The sequence below is a fragment of the Podarcis gaigeae genome (assembly GCF_964106915.1).
Source record: "Podarcis gaigeae genome assembly, chromosome: 8".
Classification (NCBI taxonomy): Eukaryota; Metazoa; Chordata; class Lepidosauria; order Squamata; family Lacertidae; genus Podarcis; species Podarcis gaigeae.
Genome location: NC_139684.1, coordinates 23,568,259 through 23,588,661, shown reverse-complemented (window position 1 = coordinate 23,588,661; position 20,403 = coordinate 23,568,259). Strand labels below are relative to the sequence as shown.

The 20,403-nt window shown below is 48.6% G+C and overlaps 1 protein-coding gene and 1 long non-coding RNA gene across 3 annotated transcripts in view; both read left to right on the top strand.

Moving 5' to 3' along the window:
* Positions 1-2,311: 2,311 nt before the first annotated feature.
* Positions 2,312-20,403, top strand: part of WNT4 (Wnt family member 4) — a 53,949-nt gene continuing 35,857 nt past the window's right edge. Inside the window, exon 1 of one of the 2 annotated variants that reach the window (XM_083752787.1) lies at positions 2,312-2,593. In XM_083752787.1, the coding sequence (XP_083608913.1) occupies positions 2,517-2,593 (77 nt within the window). In that variant the 5' untranslated portion in view covers positions 2,312-2,516. Of the gene's footprint in view, positions 2,594-4,422; positions 4,442-20,403 lie in introns of those variants that run through there. The other variant, XM_083752788.1, reaches the window with a different exon arrangement.
* LOC310850941 lies at positions 10,381-12,957 on the top strand. The gene is made up of 2 exons (XR_014567497.1): positions 10,381-10,538; positions 12,649-12,957. It is a non-coding gene; the product is annotated as an uncharacterized lncRNA (long non-coding RNA).

Sequence of the window (20,403 nt, the reverse complement as noted above, 5' to 3'; positions counted from 1 at the left end):
AGCCAGGCTCTTCTTATTGATTACATACAGAGAGAGTACTGATGCTTCTGCTGCCTAATAACAACAGCACCAGAAAAAATATACAACGAGCCCACATCACATCATCATTTCAAGGAAACCACTACATTGTTTCTAAGAAAGAGCTGCTTGAGATGATAATGGGCTCCCTCGGAAGGTGGTGGCCTCTTCTTCACTGGAAAGTTTTGAAGCAGAGTTTGGGGAGTGGGGGCATCTGTCAAGGATTATTTAGCTGCGACTCCTGCATTGAAGGGGGTTGGACTAGATGGCTCTTAGGGTCCCTTCCAGCTCTACCATTCGATGATTCTAAGTGGTCTACAGACTTTTTAAGAAGAAGAAAAGGGAGGAGGAGGAGGAGGAGGAGGAGCTCAGCATCTGGGGAACCTGCCCAGGGAGACCAATGAAAGTCTTTATGGGTGCTATTGTGCCCATGGGCACCACATTGGTGATTCCTGGTGCAGACGATGCTGAACTAGATAGACGAATGTTCTCACTCAACGCAAAGCAGCTTATATGGTACATCTTTTCCGATGACCCTTCTTCTACCAAAATAACACCGTGGGGGGGGGGAGCCTGTGTCCCTGCAGGTGTTGCCGGACTACAGCTCCCATCAGCCCCAGCCAGCATGGCCAAGGGTCAGGCAAGATTGCAGCTGGAATCCGTGGACATCCAGCGGTTCCCCAACCTATTACCAGTGCAAGCCCAAGCTGAGGCTTTTGGGGAAAGGCAATGGGCTTTAAAACAGGTATTGGAAGCCTCTCCCTCTCTCCCTCTCTCTTTTACTGATCTACTGCAGCTACTCTCTCTGGGCAAGGAGACAATGGAAGGAATGCAGGCCTTCTCTACATGGATTTTTAAAAGTCTGAAAAGCAGAAAGAACCACCACTGTAGGACAGGTCAAGGCCTGCCTGTCGTTTCAGCCCATGCCAGTTTTCCTTGTTCTACCTTCGGCTATATACCCAGTTTAGCGGAATTCTGCTTATTTTGCATAAATTGCTGGTTCTGCTAATCCAAGGGAAGGGGAGAGCTGCAGCTGTCCCTGAACTCTCACCTGCTCAGCCCCACCCCTGTGCAGCTGAGGTTTCCCCTGGCAATAGGGCCTGCAGACTTTCAACCTTCTCTCTCTGTGGCCTTGAGGGCTGGAAACTTGACCTTTAAAAGGAAGGAGGGGGGTTGTGTGGGCAGAGCTCTACACCAAACACATTTAACAGCTGAGAAGGTAGTACAGTACAGTTTATGTCTCAATCCCTTAAGAAACAGTTAGGTAAAGGTAAAGGGACCCCTGACCATTAGGTCCAGTCGTGACCGACTCTGGGGTAGCGGCGCTCATCTCGCTTTATTGGCTGAGGGAGCCAGCGTACAGCTTCCGGGTCATGTGGCCAGCATGACTGAGCCGTTTCTGGCAAACCAGAGCAGCACACAGAAACGCCATTTACCTTCCCGCTGGAGTGGTACCTATTTATCTACTTGCACTTTGACTTGCTTTCGAACTGCTAGGTTGGCAGGAGCAGGGACTGAGCAACGGGAGCTCACCCCGTCATGGGGATTCGAACTGCTGACCTTCTGATCGGCAAGTCCTAGGCTCTGTGGTTTAACCCACAGCATTTCATAAATGAGCTAACATAGCACGCAGACCATTGCTCTTTAGCCATCCCCCTAGCTCATCCTTTAAAGCTGTGTTCACTGCCAGAGCTGTCAGCTTTCATACAAAGCAAACAAAAGCAAGAACACCCAGGCACCTCTGATCATGCACAGAGTGCCCTATTCCTCAGGCTAAGAAGTCCCTGCATCCAGGAACTACATGCAGGAAGTTTGGACTTCCAAGGCAGAGAGATGGGAGAGGCTTCAGGCAAGCACTTCCCCTTCGAGAAAACACATGCGGTGAAAATAAAAGGAAGAGGGCTTCTCCGAGCTAGTGCAGAATGCTTAGCGCATTTCCAGAATAACCCAGAAGAGCTCTAGTTGCAGGGAGAGAGAACGAGAAAGAAGAGAAATGTGCTTTGGAAATAGGCATAGTTCAGACTTGCTTGGGGAAGATTGCCTCCCCGGACGCCCGCTCTCTTACTCGGGAGTAGCCTGCGCGTGGGCTCCGCTTCGCTTTACTCCCGAGTAAGCCCCCTCGGGCCGCGCTGGGCCGGCCCGGGACGCGGACGGCAACAGGCGAGGCGGCTCCCGGGCGCCGCGCGCTCCGCCTCAGGGGTGTCCCGGTCCCGCCCCGAGAGCCGCCTCCTGGGGCCGCGCCCCGCCCGCCCGCCGCTCCATCCCGGGAGCTCCTGGCCGAGCTGACAGTCCGGCTCCGCAGCTGCCGCCGGCGCATCAGCCCCGGCTGCGCCCTGCTGCTCGAGCCGTCGGGTCGGAGCGCCGGGCGGCCGCGGCAGCAGCAGCACCTGAGCCCGGGCGGCCGCGGGTCCGGCTGCGCTGCGGCCCGACGCCGCCGGCCCCACGCCGGCCCTGCCTCCCGCTGCCCCGCGCTCGCCCGCCCGGCCGCGCCGTCCAGGATGAGCCCGCGCTACTTCCTGCGCTCGCTGCTGCTGCTGATCCTCGCCGCCTTCTCGGCCAACGCCAGCAACTGGCTGTGAGTGCGGGCGCCGCGACGGGGTGGGAGGGAAGGCGGAGGAGAAGCCGAGCCCGGCCCGCCGGCCGAGGAGAGCTAGGGGCCGCCGGGAGCTGCCGACGCCGCCCTCGCTTGCAGCAGGTGCCGGCAGCCGGAGCAAGCGCCAGCCTCGCCGAGCCAGCCAGTCTGCGGGCAGCGGCGGAGACGGAGCTGTCGAGGTTCACTCTTCCTCCCTGGTCGTGTCGCCTGGCTTCACCCTGCTCGGGAAGGGGGATTGGAACCCCGAGCAGGTCCCATTTGCCCACTTCATCAGATCCCGCTGCCTGGACAGGGTCTCTTTCTGGGAATTATCTGGCGCGCGCTCGGTCCCTTCGAGGAGCCAGGGTTGGCGAGCGAGGCGCGCTGCTCTGCTCTTAGCTGCAAACGCACGTTTTGTTTAAAAAGTCGTCCTTCTGTAGGCAATAGTATTTCGGGACTCGAAGCAGCCTAGAGATCCAATCCTAGACCTCCACCGAGAGGCTGCGAGGGCGCCTTCTGCACGCGCTCAAGGGCAGTCTTTCTGTAGTTGTTTTTCCCCCCTTGCTGTGATGTTCCCTATTCCAGCATCGGGGTTCTTGCCCGTCAGAACCCCTTCACTGAAGCTCCAAGGCATGTCAAGGCTGTAGGTCTCCCAGGCTAGAATCCTATGCTCACTTCCCTGGGAGTAAGCCCCATTGAATTCAATGGGACAGAAGAATTCCCACTGAATTCAATGGGGCTTAGTGTGCTGTGAGCTCATTAGCCCCAGAAGCTGATTTGTGTTATTTTATTTTATTGATGGTCTTTGACTCCTAGAACATGGGCAGCAGACAGCAGGCCTGACTTGAAGAGTGGTGTGATTTTTTCAGGTTGGCCTACCTTGTGGGATCGCTGTGACATGAAATAACCTGATGTATGTTAGCCAGAGTGCCTTGGCGAAAGGCTCTCATGAACAAAAATGAGAACTTATTGTAGAGCAGTTTTCGGAACAGAGGGTGTGGCTTCATGGGAAAATCTGACACACACACCCTGCGAAATTAAGTTAATATTATTAGCCTTGATAAAACAGTGATTGCTCTGCAATCTCTCTGAGTGAACTTTATAATCTCTAAATGCAATAAGATCCATTGTAACTTTTATTTTTTAAGTAAAAATGAGCAAGGACTGGAAGTGAAGACCTCTGCTTTAAAGCCGATTGAGTTTTAAAGTTTTACAAAATAAGGTTTTATTTTGTTTTCAGTTGGTTTAATAGTTGGGCACCAAGGCTGATAAGATTGTGAATTTGATGGCCACCTGTTGTACTTCCAACTTTGCTTAACCCAAACGTGAATTCTGCTACCCGTTCTGTCCTCTGGGTCTTTCTAAATGCTGTTCAGAGTGTGTTGACTCTTGTTCACTTTATTGTGGACAATACCACTTTTTGTGGAAGGGGGAAAGACCTTGATGTGGTTCCAGGATTGCAGAAAATTGGGTGCCGGAGAGAGGAATAGCAGACAGTTCCTGGGGCTTGTGTATACTGCAAGGGTTGTGCTGTTTGTTCGCACAAATCTACATCTCTCAAGCTTTCAGAGTCTTTGCAGTTAACTCCCCACTTAGCCTGTTAGCATTTTCCCGTCGAACACCCACGATGCTCAAGTTTTGCTAAAGTCGCTCCGCCCTGTCGATAGAAGCAAATCCCACTTGGAAGCCAGTGCTGATGTAACACTGAAGAATTCGGAGGTTCTGTGCAGCTTGATTCATACGTCTGGGTTCCAGAAGGGTGCCTTGTTGTGCTTGCACATCCAGCAAAATGTAGTCTAAGAAAAATATTCTGTTGCCACTGCCAGAAGCAGTGTTGCCTAGGAGTCACAGGTGAGGAGAGTGCTGTTGTGGTCGGGTCGTGTTTCTGTGATTGGCTGACTGGCTTCTGTGATAGCACATTGAGGGACTAGACGAGCCACCAGCTTGTTCCAGCAGCAAGGCTCTTTTTATGTGCTGGCGCACTCTGTAGCGTTCAAGAGAAGCCAAGCAAGAAAATGTGGCATCTGGTAGTTTGCAAGGGCAATGTCTAAGAGCCCTGTTGTATGTCCTTTGAGGGAGACCCTATTTGGCCCTTTGAGTCAACTTGGCTCAGTTCATTGGCTTGAAGTTTTCTGTTCTTGGGCTGCTTGCAACAGCATCTGCTATCCCATCCAAAAGTAGCTGGACTCATAGTGTGTCTTTGCAACAGATCTTAAGAGAGGGAGCTGTGAAAGTCTCCTGTCTCCCAATGCCACTCTTTGCTAACCTCCTTGTGGCATTGCAGTAGATAACTGAAGAATGGGATTGTCGCCTGTCACTACCAATCTCTGGTGTTCTCCAGATGGAAGGGTTTTCCTACCTAGTTAAAAACTCTTGGCTACCTGCGACATTCAAAGCTGCTTTAGCAATGGTCTGATTTAAAGCTGTGAGCAAGTCTGATTTCTTTGGGGGTTGGTGCCTGTTTTGAGGCAAGCCATTGCGGGACTTTAAACTGCACTCTCCTATCTGTTTTGTAGAGCTGTAGGAATGTGATGGTTCTGCACCCCATTCACACGGCTCAAATATTACAATTCAGCTTTTCGTTTAAAAAGCATCAGTCAAGTTGTAGACCTCATGCTTTAAGAGTGGGTGGGCACAGAAGAAGGGTGAAATCCCAGAAGCCACAGAAATGGACAAAATACATTTATGGGGGGGGGAGTTCTATTTGGGGGGGCACCTGTTAAGGCTTCCGGTTTTCTCCCCGACATGGGCAGAGGCAGGGTGAATCTATTCGTAGTAGATGCAATAGCGTCAAAAATGTTTGGCTTGAATGCTTTATCCAGCTTGTGGTTTACCATGCATAATTAACCATAGATTGCTGATTTGGGTTGATGATTAACTTGAAGAATCCAAGATGGCAAATAACTTGGGTGGCTTTCAAAGACAAATGCGTGGAGGATAAAGCTATTGATGGCTCCTAGACACAATGGGTAGGCTGTACCTCCACAGCCAGAGGCAGTATTCTGCTGAATTCCAGTTTCTGGGAATTGCAGGTGGGGTGAGTTGCTGTCCTGGCCAGGTGGGCCACTGGGAGAACAGAATGATGGACTTAGATAGCCATTGGCCTGATCCAGCAGCCATGCTTGTTCTAAACTTGGTTGTAACCTACACAAGTGGAAGAAATAATCTTTTCCTCTTTCTAAAGTTGTAAGTTGGATCTTGCTGCTTTTGCTTATTTTTTTATTCTGGGGTGTAATATACAGGACATAGAATGGTAGAGTTGGAAGGGCCCATGAGGGTCATATGTAGTCCAACCCCATGCAATGCCCAATCTTTTGCCCAATGTGGGGCTCAAACCCACAACCCTGAGATTAAGAGTCTGATGCTCTACCAGGTGAGCTATCTCAGCTATATGGTACACAGCAGAAGAGCCCTTCTCCAACCCAGGAGAGTTATGTCTCACCATCTCTTTGCCAGCTCTTAAAATGCTTGTCAAAGCTTTACTTTCTTTTAATTTGAGCCTTTGTGGTGACATTTTTAGACTGCTGTGGGGTTGGGGGGGGGGAATGCTGCGTATTTTGTCTTACTGTATTTTGTCTTATTTATTTTCAAGACGCCTTATGTTTGATTTCCAGCGCAGGAAAAAGGTGGAGTAGAGATGTCAAATCTCCTTCATAATGGAAATGTAGGGAGCTGTTTTATGCAGAGCCAGACTGTTGGTCCATCTAGCCAATGTTGTCGACACTGACTGGCAGCAGCTCTCTGGAGTTTCAGGCAGGGGACATCCCCAGCCCTACTTGAAGATGCCAGGAATTGAACTGGGACCTTCTGTATGCAAAGCAGATGCTCCACCACCCTTCCCTTCAGACATAGAAACCTTGGGATCTGCCTTATCTTGAGTCAGAGCCATTGGTCCATCTAGCCAGTGCTGTCTACACTGACTGGCAGCAGCTCTCCAGGGTTTCAGGCAGGGGACACCCCCAGCCCTACCTGGAGATGTTAGGGAGTGGACTGTGCATGCAAAGCAGATGCTCTGTCTACCACTGAGCCGTGGTCCTTCTCCAAATAGTGATGATAATGCATGGCTTCTTTGACTTGTAGATTTGTGACCAGCTTAGGGTGGAGCTACACATCTAAGAGATGCCTGGAGGCTGCTTTTTCTAAGAAAAAAAGAGGGGGGTGTGAATCTAGAATGCAAAGGCAGTGTACGTGTGTGGTTAACCCTTTTCCTCACTTGCTGCCTGCTTCATGTCTTTTCCAAACCGCCTCCCCAAAGCTCTTGCCTTCCTACAGAGCCCCCCCGCCCAAGAAAGTGCCTTTGCCATCTACGTGGAGGACTGTTTGTGAGCAATTCAGAGCAAATGAAGAAGGGGGTGAGAAAGGGTTAAAGCACCCCTCTCCCCACCACAGCTGCTCAATAAGCCATTTCATTGCAATACATTTTGCACAAGGAGCCTTGGCTGAATTTCCTTGCGGTGCTAAATAAGGCACCTGCAGGAAGGTGGCTTTTTGTGCAACTGCTGCCAGTTCGCAAGTGCCATTTTTGCATTTGTTGCAGGAGTTTTTGGGGTGATGGGTGTTGCAACTAGTCCTAGATACCTCCTCCCTCCTCCCCAAGCCCTAACCCCCTGCAGCTGTTTTTTCTTACCAACACCAACCCATGGCTTTTAAAGCAAACAATCCAGTCTTCATTTGTTGTTGTTGTGCACATGCCTGCTGCAAGGCTGCATGGGGATGGGGGTAGCCCTGAGAGTTGAAGCGCTGTGATTTCACAGGACTCTGCCTGCCTGCCACCTGACCTACAAGCAGTCCAAGAGGGGGACCTGACTGTCAGCTTCCCTCTCCTCCTTAATCTCAGTGTTGCCCTTGCAGAACTCAGCAGAGGAAAAGGATAGGGACAAAACTAGAATGAATTCATTTTGCCTGCTGTTGGCTCTGGCGCCACCTACTGTTGGGCTCCCTCCTTTCCATCCTATCAGTCCCAACAGGCGCCAGCCAGGTGTGTTTACTGTGCATGCTTAATATGTGCATTCTGTGTGACATGTGTGCATGGATTATTTGTTGCAGGCTAAAGCACTTCCCTCATGTTAGCCCCTTAGAGTCTCAAATAACAGTGATTACACCTATGTGGTTGAGAGCAAGGCATGAGTAGTCAAGTTCAAGGACTCCTCCGTGTCCTTTGGAGCAGAGCTACAAACAGTTTGAGTGGATATGTCTTGAGGGCAGTGGTGTTGTGCTGAAATTTTCTGAGCAGGGATTAACCAAGGCCCCCTATTTCTCCTCCATCACCCTTCCACAGTCACAGTTGTTGTGATCTGTACAAGCACAGGGCTGTAGCTCAGCAATTAGAGCATCTGCTTTGCATGCAGAAGGTCCCAGGTTCGATCCCCAGCATCTCCTGCTATGACTGGAACTCTCCCCCATCTGAAACTCTGGAAAACTGCTGGTGACCTATGGAGAGAATATTGGACCGCGGTCCAAGTGGGTATAAGGCAGCTTCCTGTTCCCATGTATGGGCAAAGTTGGCATTCTCCATGGTAGCACTTGTGGCAGGGATTTGACCTCCATTTGGATGAACTAAATGCAATTTGACTGGTGTATCAAAGCTGCTAGGCGGTGGAGGAATGAACAGAGCATCTCCTATTCAGTAAAAAAAGATAAGAAGAACCAGAACCGTCCCGCTGTATGAGACCAAAGGCCTGTCTGTACCAGTTTCTCAGCACATAAAGTCGCTCCCACAAAAGGTAACTATCCTCCTTAAAAGAGGATTTGACAAGTTCACAGAGGAGATGGCTATCACTAGCTACTAGCTATGACTACGGTCTTCCTCCACTGTCAGAGGCAGAACACATCTGTACTGAATTCTGTTGCATTAGGATCTGCTTGCAGGGGATTTCCCATAGGCTGGCTCCTGTGAGAACTCTGGGCTATGGCCAGCCTCTGGCCTGATCCAGCTTGGCTCATCTTCTCTTCCCACAGTTGCCAACCAGATGCTTCTGGGCAGCACATGAGTGCCCTGGCTCTCTCCTGCTGTTGCACCCAGCAAATGTTCGTAACCTGAAGCACCACTTTAGCTAATGGGGATTCCCACTGCCACTGCTCCGCCAGAGCACAATTTCTGTTCTCGTCCTGAAGCAAAGTTCTTAACCCGAGGTACTATTTCTGGGTTAGCGGAGTCTGTAACCTGAAGCGTAAGTAACCTGAAGCGTATGTAACCCGAGGTACCACTGTATTTCTAGAGGGGTAGCTGCGATAGTCTGCTGCAGGTAAAACATCAAGGAGCCCTGTGACACTTTAAAAAGGTAAAGGACCCCTGACAGTTAAGTCCACTTGCAAATGACTCTGGCGTTGCGGCGCTCATCTTGCTTTACAGGCTGAGGGAGCCAACGTTTGTCCCCAGACAGACTTTCCGGGTCATGTGGCCAGCATGACTAAGCCGCTTGTGGCGAAGCCAGAGCAGCGCACGGAAACACCGTTTACCTTCCCGCCAGAGTGGTACCTATTTATCTACTTGCACTTTGACGTGCTTTTGGCCTGCTAGGTTGGCAGAAGCAGGGACCGAGCAATGGGAGCTCACCTCGTCGCAGGGATTCAAACCGCCGACCTTCTGATTGGCAAGCCCTAGGCTCAGTGGTTTAAACCACAGCACCACTTTACAGACACTTTACAGACTAACAAATTTACAGGGTGCTGACTTGAATAAAATATCAGGAGAGGCAGGTAAGCACATAATCAATCACAAGACATGGTGCACACTCACCATTTGAATGGCAATGCCCATCACCTTTGGGGGAGCCCACCCCTCTCAAAAATAATTGGGGGGGTGTTGAAGGGACCTCAGTCCCTAGGAATTCGCTCCTATGCAATGTGTGTATTGTGGCAGAAGCTTTTGTGGACTTTAAGAAGTCCATGTTGTCAGGTGGATGAAGCAAAATCTCAGCTGGCAGCTGGAGGTAGGACAGGCCAGAAAGAAAGGAGAGGAATGTAAGGTGGGAGATGATTGGCAATGAGATCCAGACAAGTACAGTTGGTGATAATTGAATTAGGTGATAGCTGAAAGGCAATGAGATGCAAAACCAACAAACAAAAAAGTGCAGTTGGTGATAATTGAGCTGGGGCTTAAATGTATGTGAAATATGCGCAGTTACCCTTTGCAGCAGCAAACCAGGGATGATTCACTCAGCACGGCTAAGATAATTGCGTTAAGATCTTCAATGATACAGGGAAACATTATCTTTATTCAGACCCAAATGAATAGTGCTGAGCTTCTTGATGAGTTATAATTCAGTAGTTTTCATGCGAGAGTCTACCTTTCAAAATCTCTTGTCCAAATATGGCTCCTTTTGATCCTGAATTACATTGAAATTTTCTACCAGATTCTGAATACTGCCCCTTTTATTTATATCAGATTGCGTGATTTTTTTCTCTCCCCCCCCCCACTCCCGCATCCACAAAGGGATTTGCCTTTTGGTGAATTCACTGACATTGGGGGAAGGTTCTAAGGAAAGCCACCCTCTCAGTCTCATTCTTTTGTCTATAATATAGGTATAAAAATATCAACCTTGCCATACAGGGTTGTTGTTCAGGAATTTCTAAGATAATATGCGTGATTCACTTCTAATCTGATCTATAGGTACCGCCTTTATCAATGGGGCTGCCTTCTAATGAAAGGCAGCCTAAGCTGTAGTTGCCACTCCAAGCTTACTTGGGAGTAAGTCCTATCGAGCACAGTGTTTATTTCTGAGGTAGCACATACAGTGGTACCTCAGGTTACAGATGTTTCTGGTTACAAACTTCGCTAACCCAGAAATAGTACCTCAGGTTAAGAACTTTGCTTCAGGATGAGAACAGAAATCACACGGCAGCAGTGGGAGGCCCCATTAGCTAACATGGTACCTCAGGTTAAGAACAGTTTCAGGTTAAGAACGGACCTCCAGAACGAATTAAGTTCTTAACCCGAGGTACCACTGTATAGGCTTGAGCAATTAGTCAAGCAGAAAGACAGCTGATAAGTAGTGGGTCGGGCCCAGCCTTGGTCAGTAGATGTGCCCATTGCCAACCTGGTGCCCAGAACTGTGTGGGGCTTGCTTTGTACAGGCCCGCACCGTAAACCATATAGATCTCCTTGTGATCATTTTATCTGCCCTGGGACTGTAGAATCAGAGAGCTGGGGAATACCCCAGAGGCCATCTAGTCCGACCCCCTGCCAGTGCAGGAAATCTGCAGCTACAGCATCTGCTAGGTGGTCTGCTCTGAAACCTTGCTCACCTGCTTCAGGGCATATTCCAGGTTCCCTCTATGTGAGGGGATGAGTGAGTGGGTGCCTGTCTGTGGCCTCTCTGCCACCTTCCAGATGTTTAAGGGAGAGGAATTTTAAGTATTTGTTTTTCACTTCAAGGGCTGCAGTCCCTTTGGGGCAACCTTCCCGGGGGGGGGGGGGGGAGAGATGCAAACGTGGGCAGAGCGATCAATGCAAATGTGACCTTTGTGCAAAAGGCTAGTTTCTCCACACACTGACACACCCCTCTCTACGCTCCATCCAGGCCAGTGAGAGATGTTATCAGAGCTCAGGGACACATTCCAGCCAGGCAAAAACACTCTGGGAGGAGATGAAGAACGACTAGTGAGGGGTGTGCTCTGGAGAGAGCCCCCAGGGCCAGATAGAGAGGCCTGGAGGGCCGCATTTAACTTCTGGACTGTGGTTCTCCACCCCTGTTTTAATGTACGAGACTTTGAGATCTCCGCTCCCCCGCAAGCAAAAAAAGCTTTTAAATAGTGCACAAATTAAACATTAATTCTGTGCAACTTCTATACAGGACAACCGCACTTTGGGTCCAGCAGGATGTAAAGACCATTTTACAGGTCACCACTGTATTCTGGGATCCCGACGATTTCTCTTTCCCTCCCTTATTTTTATTTTATTGTTTTAAATGAACCTGGGCTGCTTTGGGGGGAGACAGATTTTGGGCCCCTCCAGACATCCTTTTCATCACACAGCCATGAGAATTTGTAATGATGGTGTCAGGGCTGTTTTTCACGATCCTGCTGTCAATACTGTTTTTGCACCTGCAAGAGGTTTGTGGGGCAGATGTATTGCTTCATTTTCCAGCATGCGTGTGCCCTGCTGAGATCCTGTCCATTTTCATGCCATAAAACTTTCTGGTTCATTTGATTTTTGTTTTTGGCCCGCTTTTGTTGTGCTGTGCTCCAGACAGCACGGGGGCAGAGGGAGCAACGCAGAGCAGTTAACAAAGGGAAAGGATCTGTGGACAGTCCATCGTGAATCCCCATCGTGCACTATTGTTGCATCAATGGCATGCTCCAGAATGCACCTGCAGCTCCTGCCCCACCAGTCTGGAAGAGCCTTTCATCTGTGGGGGAAAGTGGGGTATAAAATATAATATAATCCTACAACTGTAGTGTTGGAAAGGGACCCCAAGAGCCTTCTGGCAGTTCCCTCACTGCGAGAAGCAGTGCAGAGGGCCTTTTCAGTAGTGGCACCCACCCTGTGGAACGCCCTCCCACCAGATGTCAAAGAGAAAAACAACTACCTGACATTTAGAAGACATCTGAAGGGAAGTTTTTAATGTGTGACATTTTAATGTATTTTTAATCTTTGTTGGAAGCTGCCCAGAGTGGCTGGGGAAACCCAACCAGATGGGCGGGGTACAAATAAATTATTATTATTATTATTATTATTATTATTATTATTATTATTATTATTATTGCAAAGTCAAAGCAATTGCAAAGTCAAAGCAATGATTTAAATGGCTCAGGACCTCAAAACCCGAAGGAACACCTCTCCCCATAGAAACCATCCTGGACTCTCTGTTCATCCTCTGAGGCCCTTCTTTGTGCGCCTTCTCCACGTGAGGTCCAGAGGGTGGCAACACGAGAACGAGCCTTTTCTTTAGTGGCTCCCCATTTGTGGAATGCTCTTCCCAGGGAGGTTCACCGGTAGCCTTCATTTTATATATTTAGGTGCCAGGCAAAAACATTTCCTCTTCAGCAAGGCCTTTAGCAGGCAAATGATAGATAGATATAGATAGATGATAGATGATAGATAGATAGATAGATAGATAGATAGATAGATAGATAGATAGATAGCTTTTTCTGGGGAGACTCAGGGGTACGCATACCCCTAAACTTTTTGGGAATATTTGTACTTTTGTCCATTTACTGTATTTATTTTTCCCGATTTGAACTGTAAAATGGTGATTTTTCTTGAGTCAAAATGGGAGTACCCCTAAACATTTTTTGAAAAAAACGGAACTGGATAGATAGATAGATTTTATTATCTGTACCTTGCCTATCTGACCGGCTTGCCCCAGCCACTCTGGGCAGCTTCTAACACATATAAAAACATAATAAAAGATTACACATTAAAAGGCTTCACTAGCCAGGCCTTTTAAATGTATCTTCTGGAAGGGGAGGTTTTGCTGTTGTGCCTTTAGTTATTTACTTGTTTTTATCCTGTGTTATTTTATTCTATGAGCTGCCCTGCGATCTTATGATGGGGGGGGGGTACCTAAAACTAATAAATAAGTAAATAAAATTAAATGAATAAAGCAGGACAAACTATCCTACGAGCCCTCATTGAAAGGTGTCTCCGGGGCCAGTTTTTGGAGGTGAGGATGGCCTCTCTTAAGTCTGGGCTTCCCGGCACAGCTGTCCTTTTGATGTCGTTCTGATGGTGACCCTCAACTGGGAGTCCCCGAAGAGTGTGTGTGTGTGTGTGTGTGTGTGTGAGAGAGAGAGAGAGAGAGAGAGAGAGAGAGAAAGGGACTGACTGACTCACCAGGCACAGTTCTTTGAGCTTGTCCTTCAGAAGGGGTGGGAATGGAGGGGGGGGGCTTGCTTATTTATCAGCATCCAAAGTTCCTGCCGAGCCTGTTCCTTTTAAATCCAGCTGGCCGCGTGGGGGCTACAGCTGTGCGTGGAGGGAGCGGAGCAGTGCTGCCTGCCAGGAAGAGGCAAGATAGGAGCTCGCTCCATGGAGATGGCACATCTGCTGTGACACCTCCAGCACCCCTTTCCGAAATCCCGGGGAACCACTGCCAGGAAGTACGGACAGTACCGAGCTTAGAGCTGACTCAGTGGAAGACAGCCTCCGAGATCCCTGAGAAGGGCTATAATAATAATAATAACAATAACTATATAATAATAATAATAATTTATTATTTGTACTCCGCCCATCTGGCTGGGTTTCCCCAGCCACTCTGGGGGGCTTGATTAAAAATACATCAAAACATCACACATTAAAAGCTTCCCTAAACAGGGCTGCCTTCAGATGTCTTCTAAATGTCAGGTAGTTGTTTATCTCTTTGACATCTAATGGAAGGGCGTTCCACAGGGCGGGTGCCACTACCGAGAAGGCCCTCTGCCTGGTTCCCTGTAGCTTTGCTTCTCACAGTGAGGGAACCACCAGAAGGCCCTCAGCACTGGATCTCAGTGTCCGGGCAGAATGATGGGGGTGGAGATGCTCCTTCAGGTATACTGGGCCAAGACTGTTTAGGGATTGGCATCCCTACATATTTAAAGCAGGCTGTAGATGAGATGCCAGGGCTGTGGCAAGCGGGAGGTTTGTGTAACTTTTGGAGAAGGGCTATAGTTCCTTGGTAGAGCATCTTCCTTCGAATGCAGAATCGTAGAGCTGGAAGAGGGACCACAAGGCTCATCTAGTCCAATGCAAGAATCTTTTGCCCAACCTGGGACTCAAACCCACAGCCCTGAGATTAAGAGTCTTGTGCTTTACCGACTGAGCTACAAGGAGGGTCCCAGGTTTGGTGGCTGACATCTCCAGGCAGGGCTGGCTGGGTCCCCTGTCTGAGACCCTGGAGAAGCACTGCCAGTCAGAGCAGACAATACTGAACTAGGCAGCCCAATAATCTGACTCCGTATGAGAAAGCTTCCTGTCCTCACATGAATACTAGTGGCTGGGAATCGCAAGTGGAGAGAGGGAGCTGTTGCTTGTGAGCTTCCCATAGAGCTCTGGTTGGCCAATGAAATCATCTTCTTTGGCGATCACTCGTAGCCGAGTAAGATTGTCTTCCATAAACACGGTTTTAACAATGAGTCCATAAGTGGCTGTGGAGGCCAATTCTGGATCCACACGTCCTTCCACAGTGGGGACATTGGTTTCTGGGCGGGAGCTGATCACGGTGTGAATTTGCCAAGCGTGCCTTCCTCCTAGCACATTTCTCCCTTGCGTCCTGAGTTTGAGTGTCTTCAAAGCCCATGACACCTTTGGTAAAGGCTGTTCTCCAACTGGAGCGCTCGCAGGCCAGTGTTTCCCAGTTGTCAGTGTTTACACTACACTAATGAAATAGGAGGAAGTTGGAAGAGAATCCAGATCTAGCAGGGCTCTTCTTGTTCTCTTACTTTAACTGCACCAGACTCCTGTAAGATGATGGTGATGTTGATTTTACTTTTACCACACCCATCTGCTGAGTTCCCCCAGTAGTAGTGATGATGGCAAAATTGGATGGCCTTAAAAGGAGATCACTCAAAGTCATGGAGGATAGGGCTATCAGTGGCTACCAGCCAGTCATTTTCAAAAACTGAATTCCACTTGCTGGGAGTTGCAAGAGGTGAGAGTTCAGTTGTCCTTGAGACCTCCTTGCAGGGAGTTCCATAGTTGCACTACATGAAGGACCTAATTTTATATGTCTGGAATTGTCCAACATTCAGCTTCGTCGGAGGGCCACAAGTTCTAGCATTGCCTGTGTGGAAGAAGGAACTTTTCTCTGTCCACTTTCTCCATGCCACATGTAATTTTATAAACTTCTATCCGCTGCCTCTTTGAATCATAGAATTGTAAAGCTGGAGCAACTCTGAGGATTATCTAGTCCAGGGTTTCCCAAACTTGCGGTCTCCAGCTGTTTTTGGACTACAATTCCCATCATCCCTGAGCGCTGCTGCTGCTCCCTTGGGATGCTGGGAGCTGTAGTCCAAAAACAGCTGGAGACCCAAGTTTGGGAAACCCAGATTTAGTCCAAGGAATATGCAGCTGTCCCATACTGGGATTGAACCTTCAACCTTGGCATTATCAGCACCATGCTCTTACTCCCCCTTTCTCCAGCCTAAAAAGTCACAAAAGCTGCAACCTTTCTTCTTGATGGGGGTGTCACTCCCCACTCCCTTGGTCATCTTGCTTGCCCTTTTCCGAACGTCTTCCAACTCTACAATATCCTTTTTGATAGGATTCCCAGAGGCGCCTGATTAGTCTTTCTGAGAACAGGGTGTTGGGATAGATGGGCCTTTGGTCTGATCCAACAGCCTGGGTCTTCTTACCTTTTTATCCTTGGGATATAAGCAGAGAGAGAGAGTTTAGCCAACTGGGTGGGATACGATTAAATGGACTGCCTTCTCCTTGCCATTAGACTTCCACTGCCTAACCTGGAGATAAACTCTAGCCTCAGGGCAAAGGGAGATGGGGGAGACCACATACCATATGCATTACTGGAGACGAGCGTGAAACTGTTGCGACTCGTTCTGGGTGCGAGCTGGAGGAAAATGCGCCAGAGGGCTTCTGTCTCTCGCTCCTGAGTGTGGCAGATCTGTGTCAGCAGGTAGCGACGGAGGGTGTTAAGCCTGCCTTGGGTTTTTCTTCTCGTGGCCTGCTGTCTGTGCTCCAGGGATGGGCATTTCTGTCTGTTTAATTTCCTCATTTCTTCCCCACCCCCAAACCCCATCTTAAGCAGAGTTTTCTGCATCGGTGTGCAACTGAAAAACAAGGCCTCGTGAAAAATTGTCAGCATTAGAGTACGAATTTCTCCTAACGCACATTTTGGGGTGAGCAATTTTGCCTAATGTACAGTGGAACCTTGGTTCTTGAACTTAATCCATTCTGGAAGTCCGTTCGACTCCTGAAACCGTTTGAAAACCAAGGTGCGGCTTCCGATTGGCTGCAGAAGCTTCCTGCACTCAAGCGGACACTGCGTCGGACATTCGGCTTCTGAAAAACGTTCAAAAACCGGAACACTTACTTTTTTGGCTTTTTTGGTGTTCGGGAGCCAATTTGTTCGTCAACTAAGCTGTTTGAGAACCAAGCTTCCACTGTACTCGTGTTTGCAAAGAAATCCCGCCCTAATAGAGAATGCACTTTTAGTATGTCCTTTTCAGGAAGATATTCTTGCATTGCAGGGGATAGACTAGATTATCCCTGGGGTCCCTTCCAACCCTACAGTTCTAATATTCTGTTATGTGTGCCTTTGTGCACACTTTACACTGTTACATGCCTTTTTTGGGTACTCATTGCTGGGCTGGAGAATTGCCTTGCAAAATTCGGAGAAGCAGGGATTTCAAAGGTAGGCTATGTTTCCGAAAGCGCAAATAGGTTTGTCTTGAAATAGAAGGGAATGAGATTTCCTCTGAATGGCCTCCTTGGAAAGGAGGCACCTCTCTCCATAGCTGTCAACTTTTCCCTTTTCTTGCGAGAAATCCTATTCGGAATAAGGGAATTTCCCTTTTAAAAAGGGAAACGTTGAGAGCTATGCCTCTGTCTGAAACTAAATGGCACACCCTTTAATACTAAAAAGGAACCCTCTCTCATTTCAGCTGGGAGCCTCTTGCTCTGTTCTTCCACGTGGTATTAAGGTGCTAGTCCCTGTGAGGCACTCCTGATGGGCCTCCCTTCAACTTTGCTAGGAATGGTTCATCTAAAAATGAGCTGAAATTCAGACCTGTCTCCTCCAAGCTGGCAGGCATCTTGACCGCTCAGTGGCAGCTGGTGCCCATTGAGGCTGCTGTGGCAAAGGGCAAGGAGGCCAACAGTAGGTGGCGCCAGAGTCAGGGAGAGACAACTAATTCTGGTTTTGTCCCCACCCTCTTCTCTGATTGACAGAGACTCTCCAATCCAGTTGTTCCCCAATGTCCTACCTACCTATAGTCCTTTCACCTCGAGAGGCAAGGGATGGAAACATCAGACCTTTCTGGTCAAGTAGGGGTCTTGAAGGCTGCAAGATGAGAAGACCACAGGTGGCAGCTTTTATTACATTTTTGGCTTATGGGATGGAGAGCTCCCCCCCCCCCCCACCATATCTAGGAGGACTTGAGAGACTGCCAGAGGGCCAGCGAACATAGAGTTAGACAACATTCAGGAGATATCAAACGCTTGGACGGCTTCCGTGCTGGAATGAATCTGGTCTTGCAGCATTTTTCCCCTCTCGCTTCCCCCACTGCTGCCCCATCCTGAGCTGTGATAGGCCTGTGTGGGTCACCTGGGGTCCCCCCAATGGTGGGGTGGGGCCTGCGCTTGGCCCAGATCCTGCCTGCTGCATGCCCAGGTGTGTGTGGCATTCTCTGTTGCTTTAGCATGGCGGGGGAGGTGTTTGCTGTCTCCCCAGGCAGCTTGGTGGAGTCTCCCTTTTTCAGAAAACCTGCCGGATTAGTGGTTAAGCTCGGAGAGCGTTTCACAAGACAAGAGGGTGTTTCTTTGGTTTTTCTTTCTCTACCTCCCCCCCTCCCACCTTCCCTCTCCCCATGTCCCACAAGCCCTTTAAAAAAAAATAAAGTAAAAATAAAGCCTGTAGGAACTCGCACTCCGCGGCATTTTGGAGAAATCAAATATAGAAGGGAACGTTCTGTCAGATTCTCGGTGCCAATGGCACGTTATGCGCAGCCGTGCGTTTCGTTTTTCCTCAGTGCTAGAGACATAAGAAGGGATGCGGGAGGCGCTATGGGTTAAACCACAGAGCTTAGGACTTGCCGATCAGAAGGTCTGTGGTTTGAAACCCCGTGACGGGGTGAGCTCCCGTTGCTCGGTCCCTGCTCCTGCCAACCTAGCAGTTTGAAAGCACGTCAAAGTGCAAGTAGATAAATAGGTACCGCTCCGGCGGGAAGGTAAACGGCATTTCTGTGCGCTGCTCTGGTTCGCCAGAAGCGGCTTAGTCATGCTGGCCACATGACCCAGAAGCTGTACGCCGGCTCCCTCAGCCAATAAAGCGAGATGAGCGCTGCAACCCCAGAGTCGTCCGCGACTGGACCTAATGGTCAGGGGTCTCTTTACCTTTACCCTAGAGACATAAGAAGAGGCCTCCTGGATCAGGCCAGTGGATCCTGTTCTTCCAGGTGTCCCTGGGAAGTCCAGCAGCAGGCCCTAAGTCCAGCGGGACTCTGCCCACCTCTGATTGCCAGCAACTGGTCACCAGAGGAATAATACCTCTGAAAGCGGAGGTAGATCTTGGCCATCACGGCTAATAGCCACTGCAAGCCTTTGTCTCCATGATTTCCATAGAAATCATAGAATTGTAGGGTCAGAGGGGACTCCAAGGGTCATCCAAGCCAGTGTTTTTCAACCACTGTTCCGCGGCACACTAGTGTGCCGCAAGATGTTGACTGGTGTGCCGTGGGAAAAATTGAAAAATTCGAAAGATTTAAAAATAAAGTATTTTATAATTTTTAATATTTCTGTTTACTTACTATTTCATAATAAAGTAATTATAAAATACTTTCTTTGTGTTTATTTGATTCCTATTCAAGAGAATTACTTTATATATAGTCAATATAGGCACAGAGTTATTTTTTTTAACATTTTCTAATGGTGGTGTGCCTCGTGATTTTTTCCATGAAACAAGTGTGCCTTTGCCCAAAAAAGGTCAAAAAACACTGATCTAAGCCAACCCCCTACAACACTATCTCGGCTAAAACGTCCATGACTACTCAACCTTTGCTTAAAAAGGAGTCCATTCCACTGTCAAGCAGGTCTTTGTGTCATAAAGTTGTTCCTAATGCTTAGTAGGAATAACAACAACAACTGTAATAAATTATTATTATTATTATTATTATTATTATTATTATTATTATTATTTGTACTCGACCCATCTGACTGTGTTGCCCCAGCCACTCTGGGTGGCGTCCAGCACATACAAAAACATTATAAAGCATTAAACCTTAAAAAGCTTTCCTAATACAGTGGTACCTTGGGTTAAGAACTTAATTCGTTTTGGAGGTCTGTTCTTAACCTGAAACTGTTCTTAACCTGAAGCACCACTTTAGCTAATGGGGCCTCCTGCTGCTGCCGCTCCGCCAGAGCACGATTTCTGTTCTCATCCTGAAACAAAGTTCTTAACCCGAGGTACTATTTCTGGGTTAGCGGAGTCTGTAACCTGAAGCGTATGTAACCTGAAGTGTATGTAACCTGAGGTACCACTGTAATCTCCTTTCCTGTAACTGGAAGCCGTTGATTCAGCCCGACCCTCTGAAGCAGGAGAATACAAGTTTCCTCCATCCCCCATGTGACAGTCCATTAGATATTTCAAGATGGCTGTTTGTCAAATCCCCTTTTAAAGCCATCAAAGGAGATCATAGTTAATAATGTAAAAAGAGGTTGACTACAGTATTAGGCCAATGGCCCATCTAGTCCAGCGTCCTATTCCCACAGTGGCCAACCAGGTGCCCATAGGAAGCCCACAAGCCAGGACCTGAGCACAACAGCACATTCCTCTCCTGCAGTTTCCAGCAATTGGTATTCAAAGGAGACTACCTCTGACAGGGATGGTATAGCATCGCCATCTTAGTTCATAGCCATGGGTATGGCCTTCTCCTCCAAGAATTTTAATCCTCTTCTAAACTCGGTTGCCACTTTTGCTGCCTCTTGTGGCAGTGAGTTCCGTACTTCACCTTATGGGAGAATGGGAAGGGCCTTGAGGCCGCCCATCCATAGTTAGTGCCTGGAGAGCAGACTCAATAAACACACAAGACATAACCGCCTGTACTTTGGAAGGTATACTATTCATTGTATCAAGGTATACTATTCATTGTATCAAATTGTAGATTTCAATGGAAGTCTCATAAAGTTCAATGAAAAAAGCAGAAGACCCAGTGGATCAGTT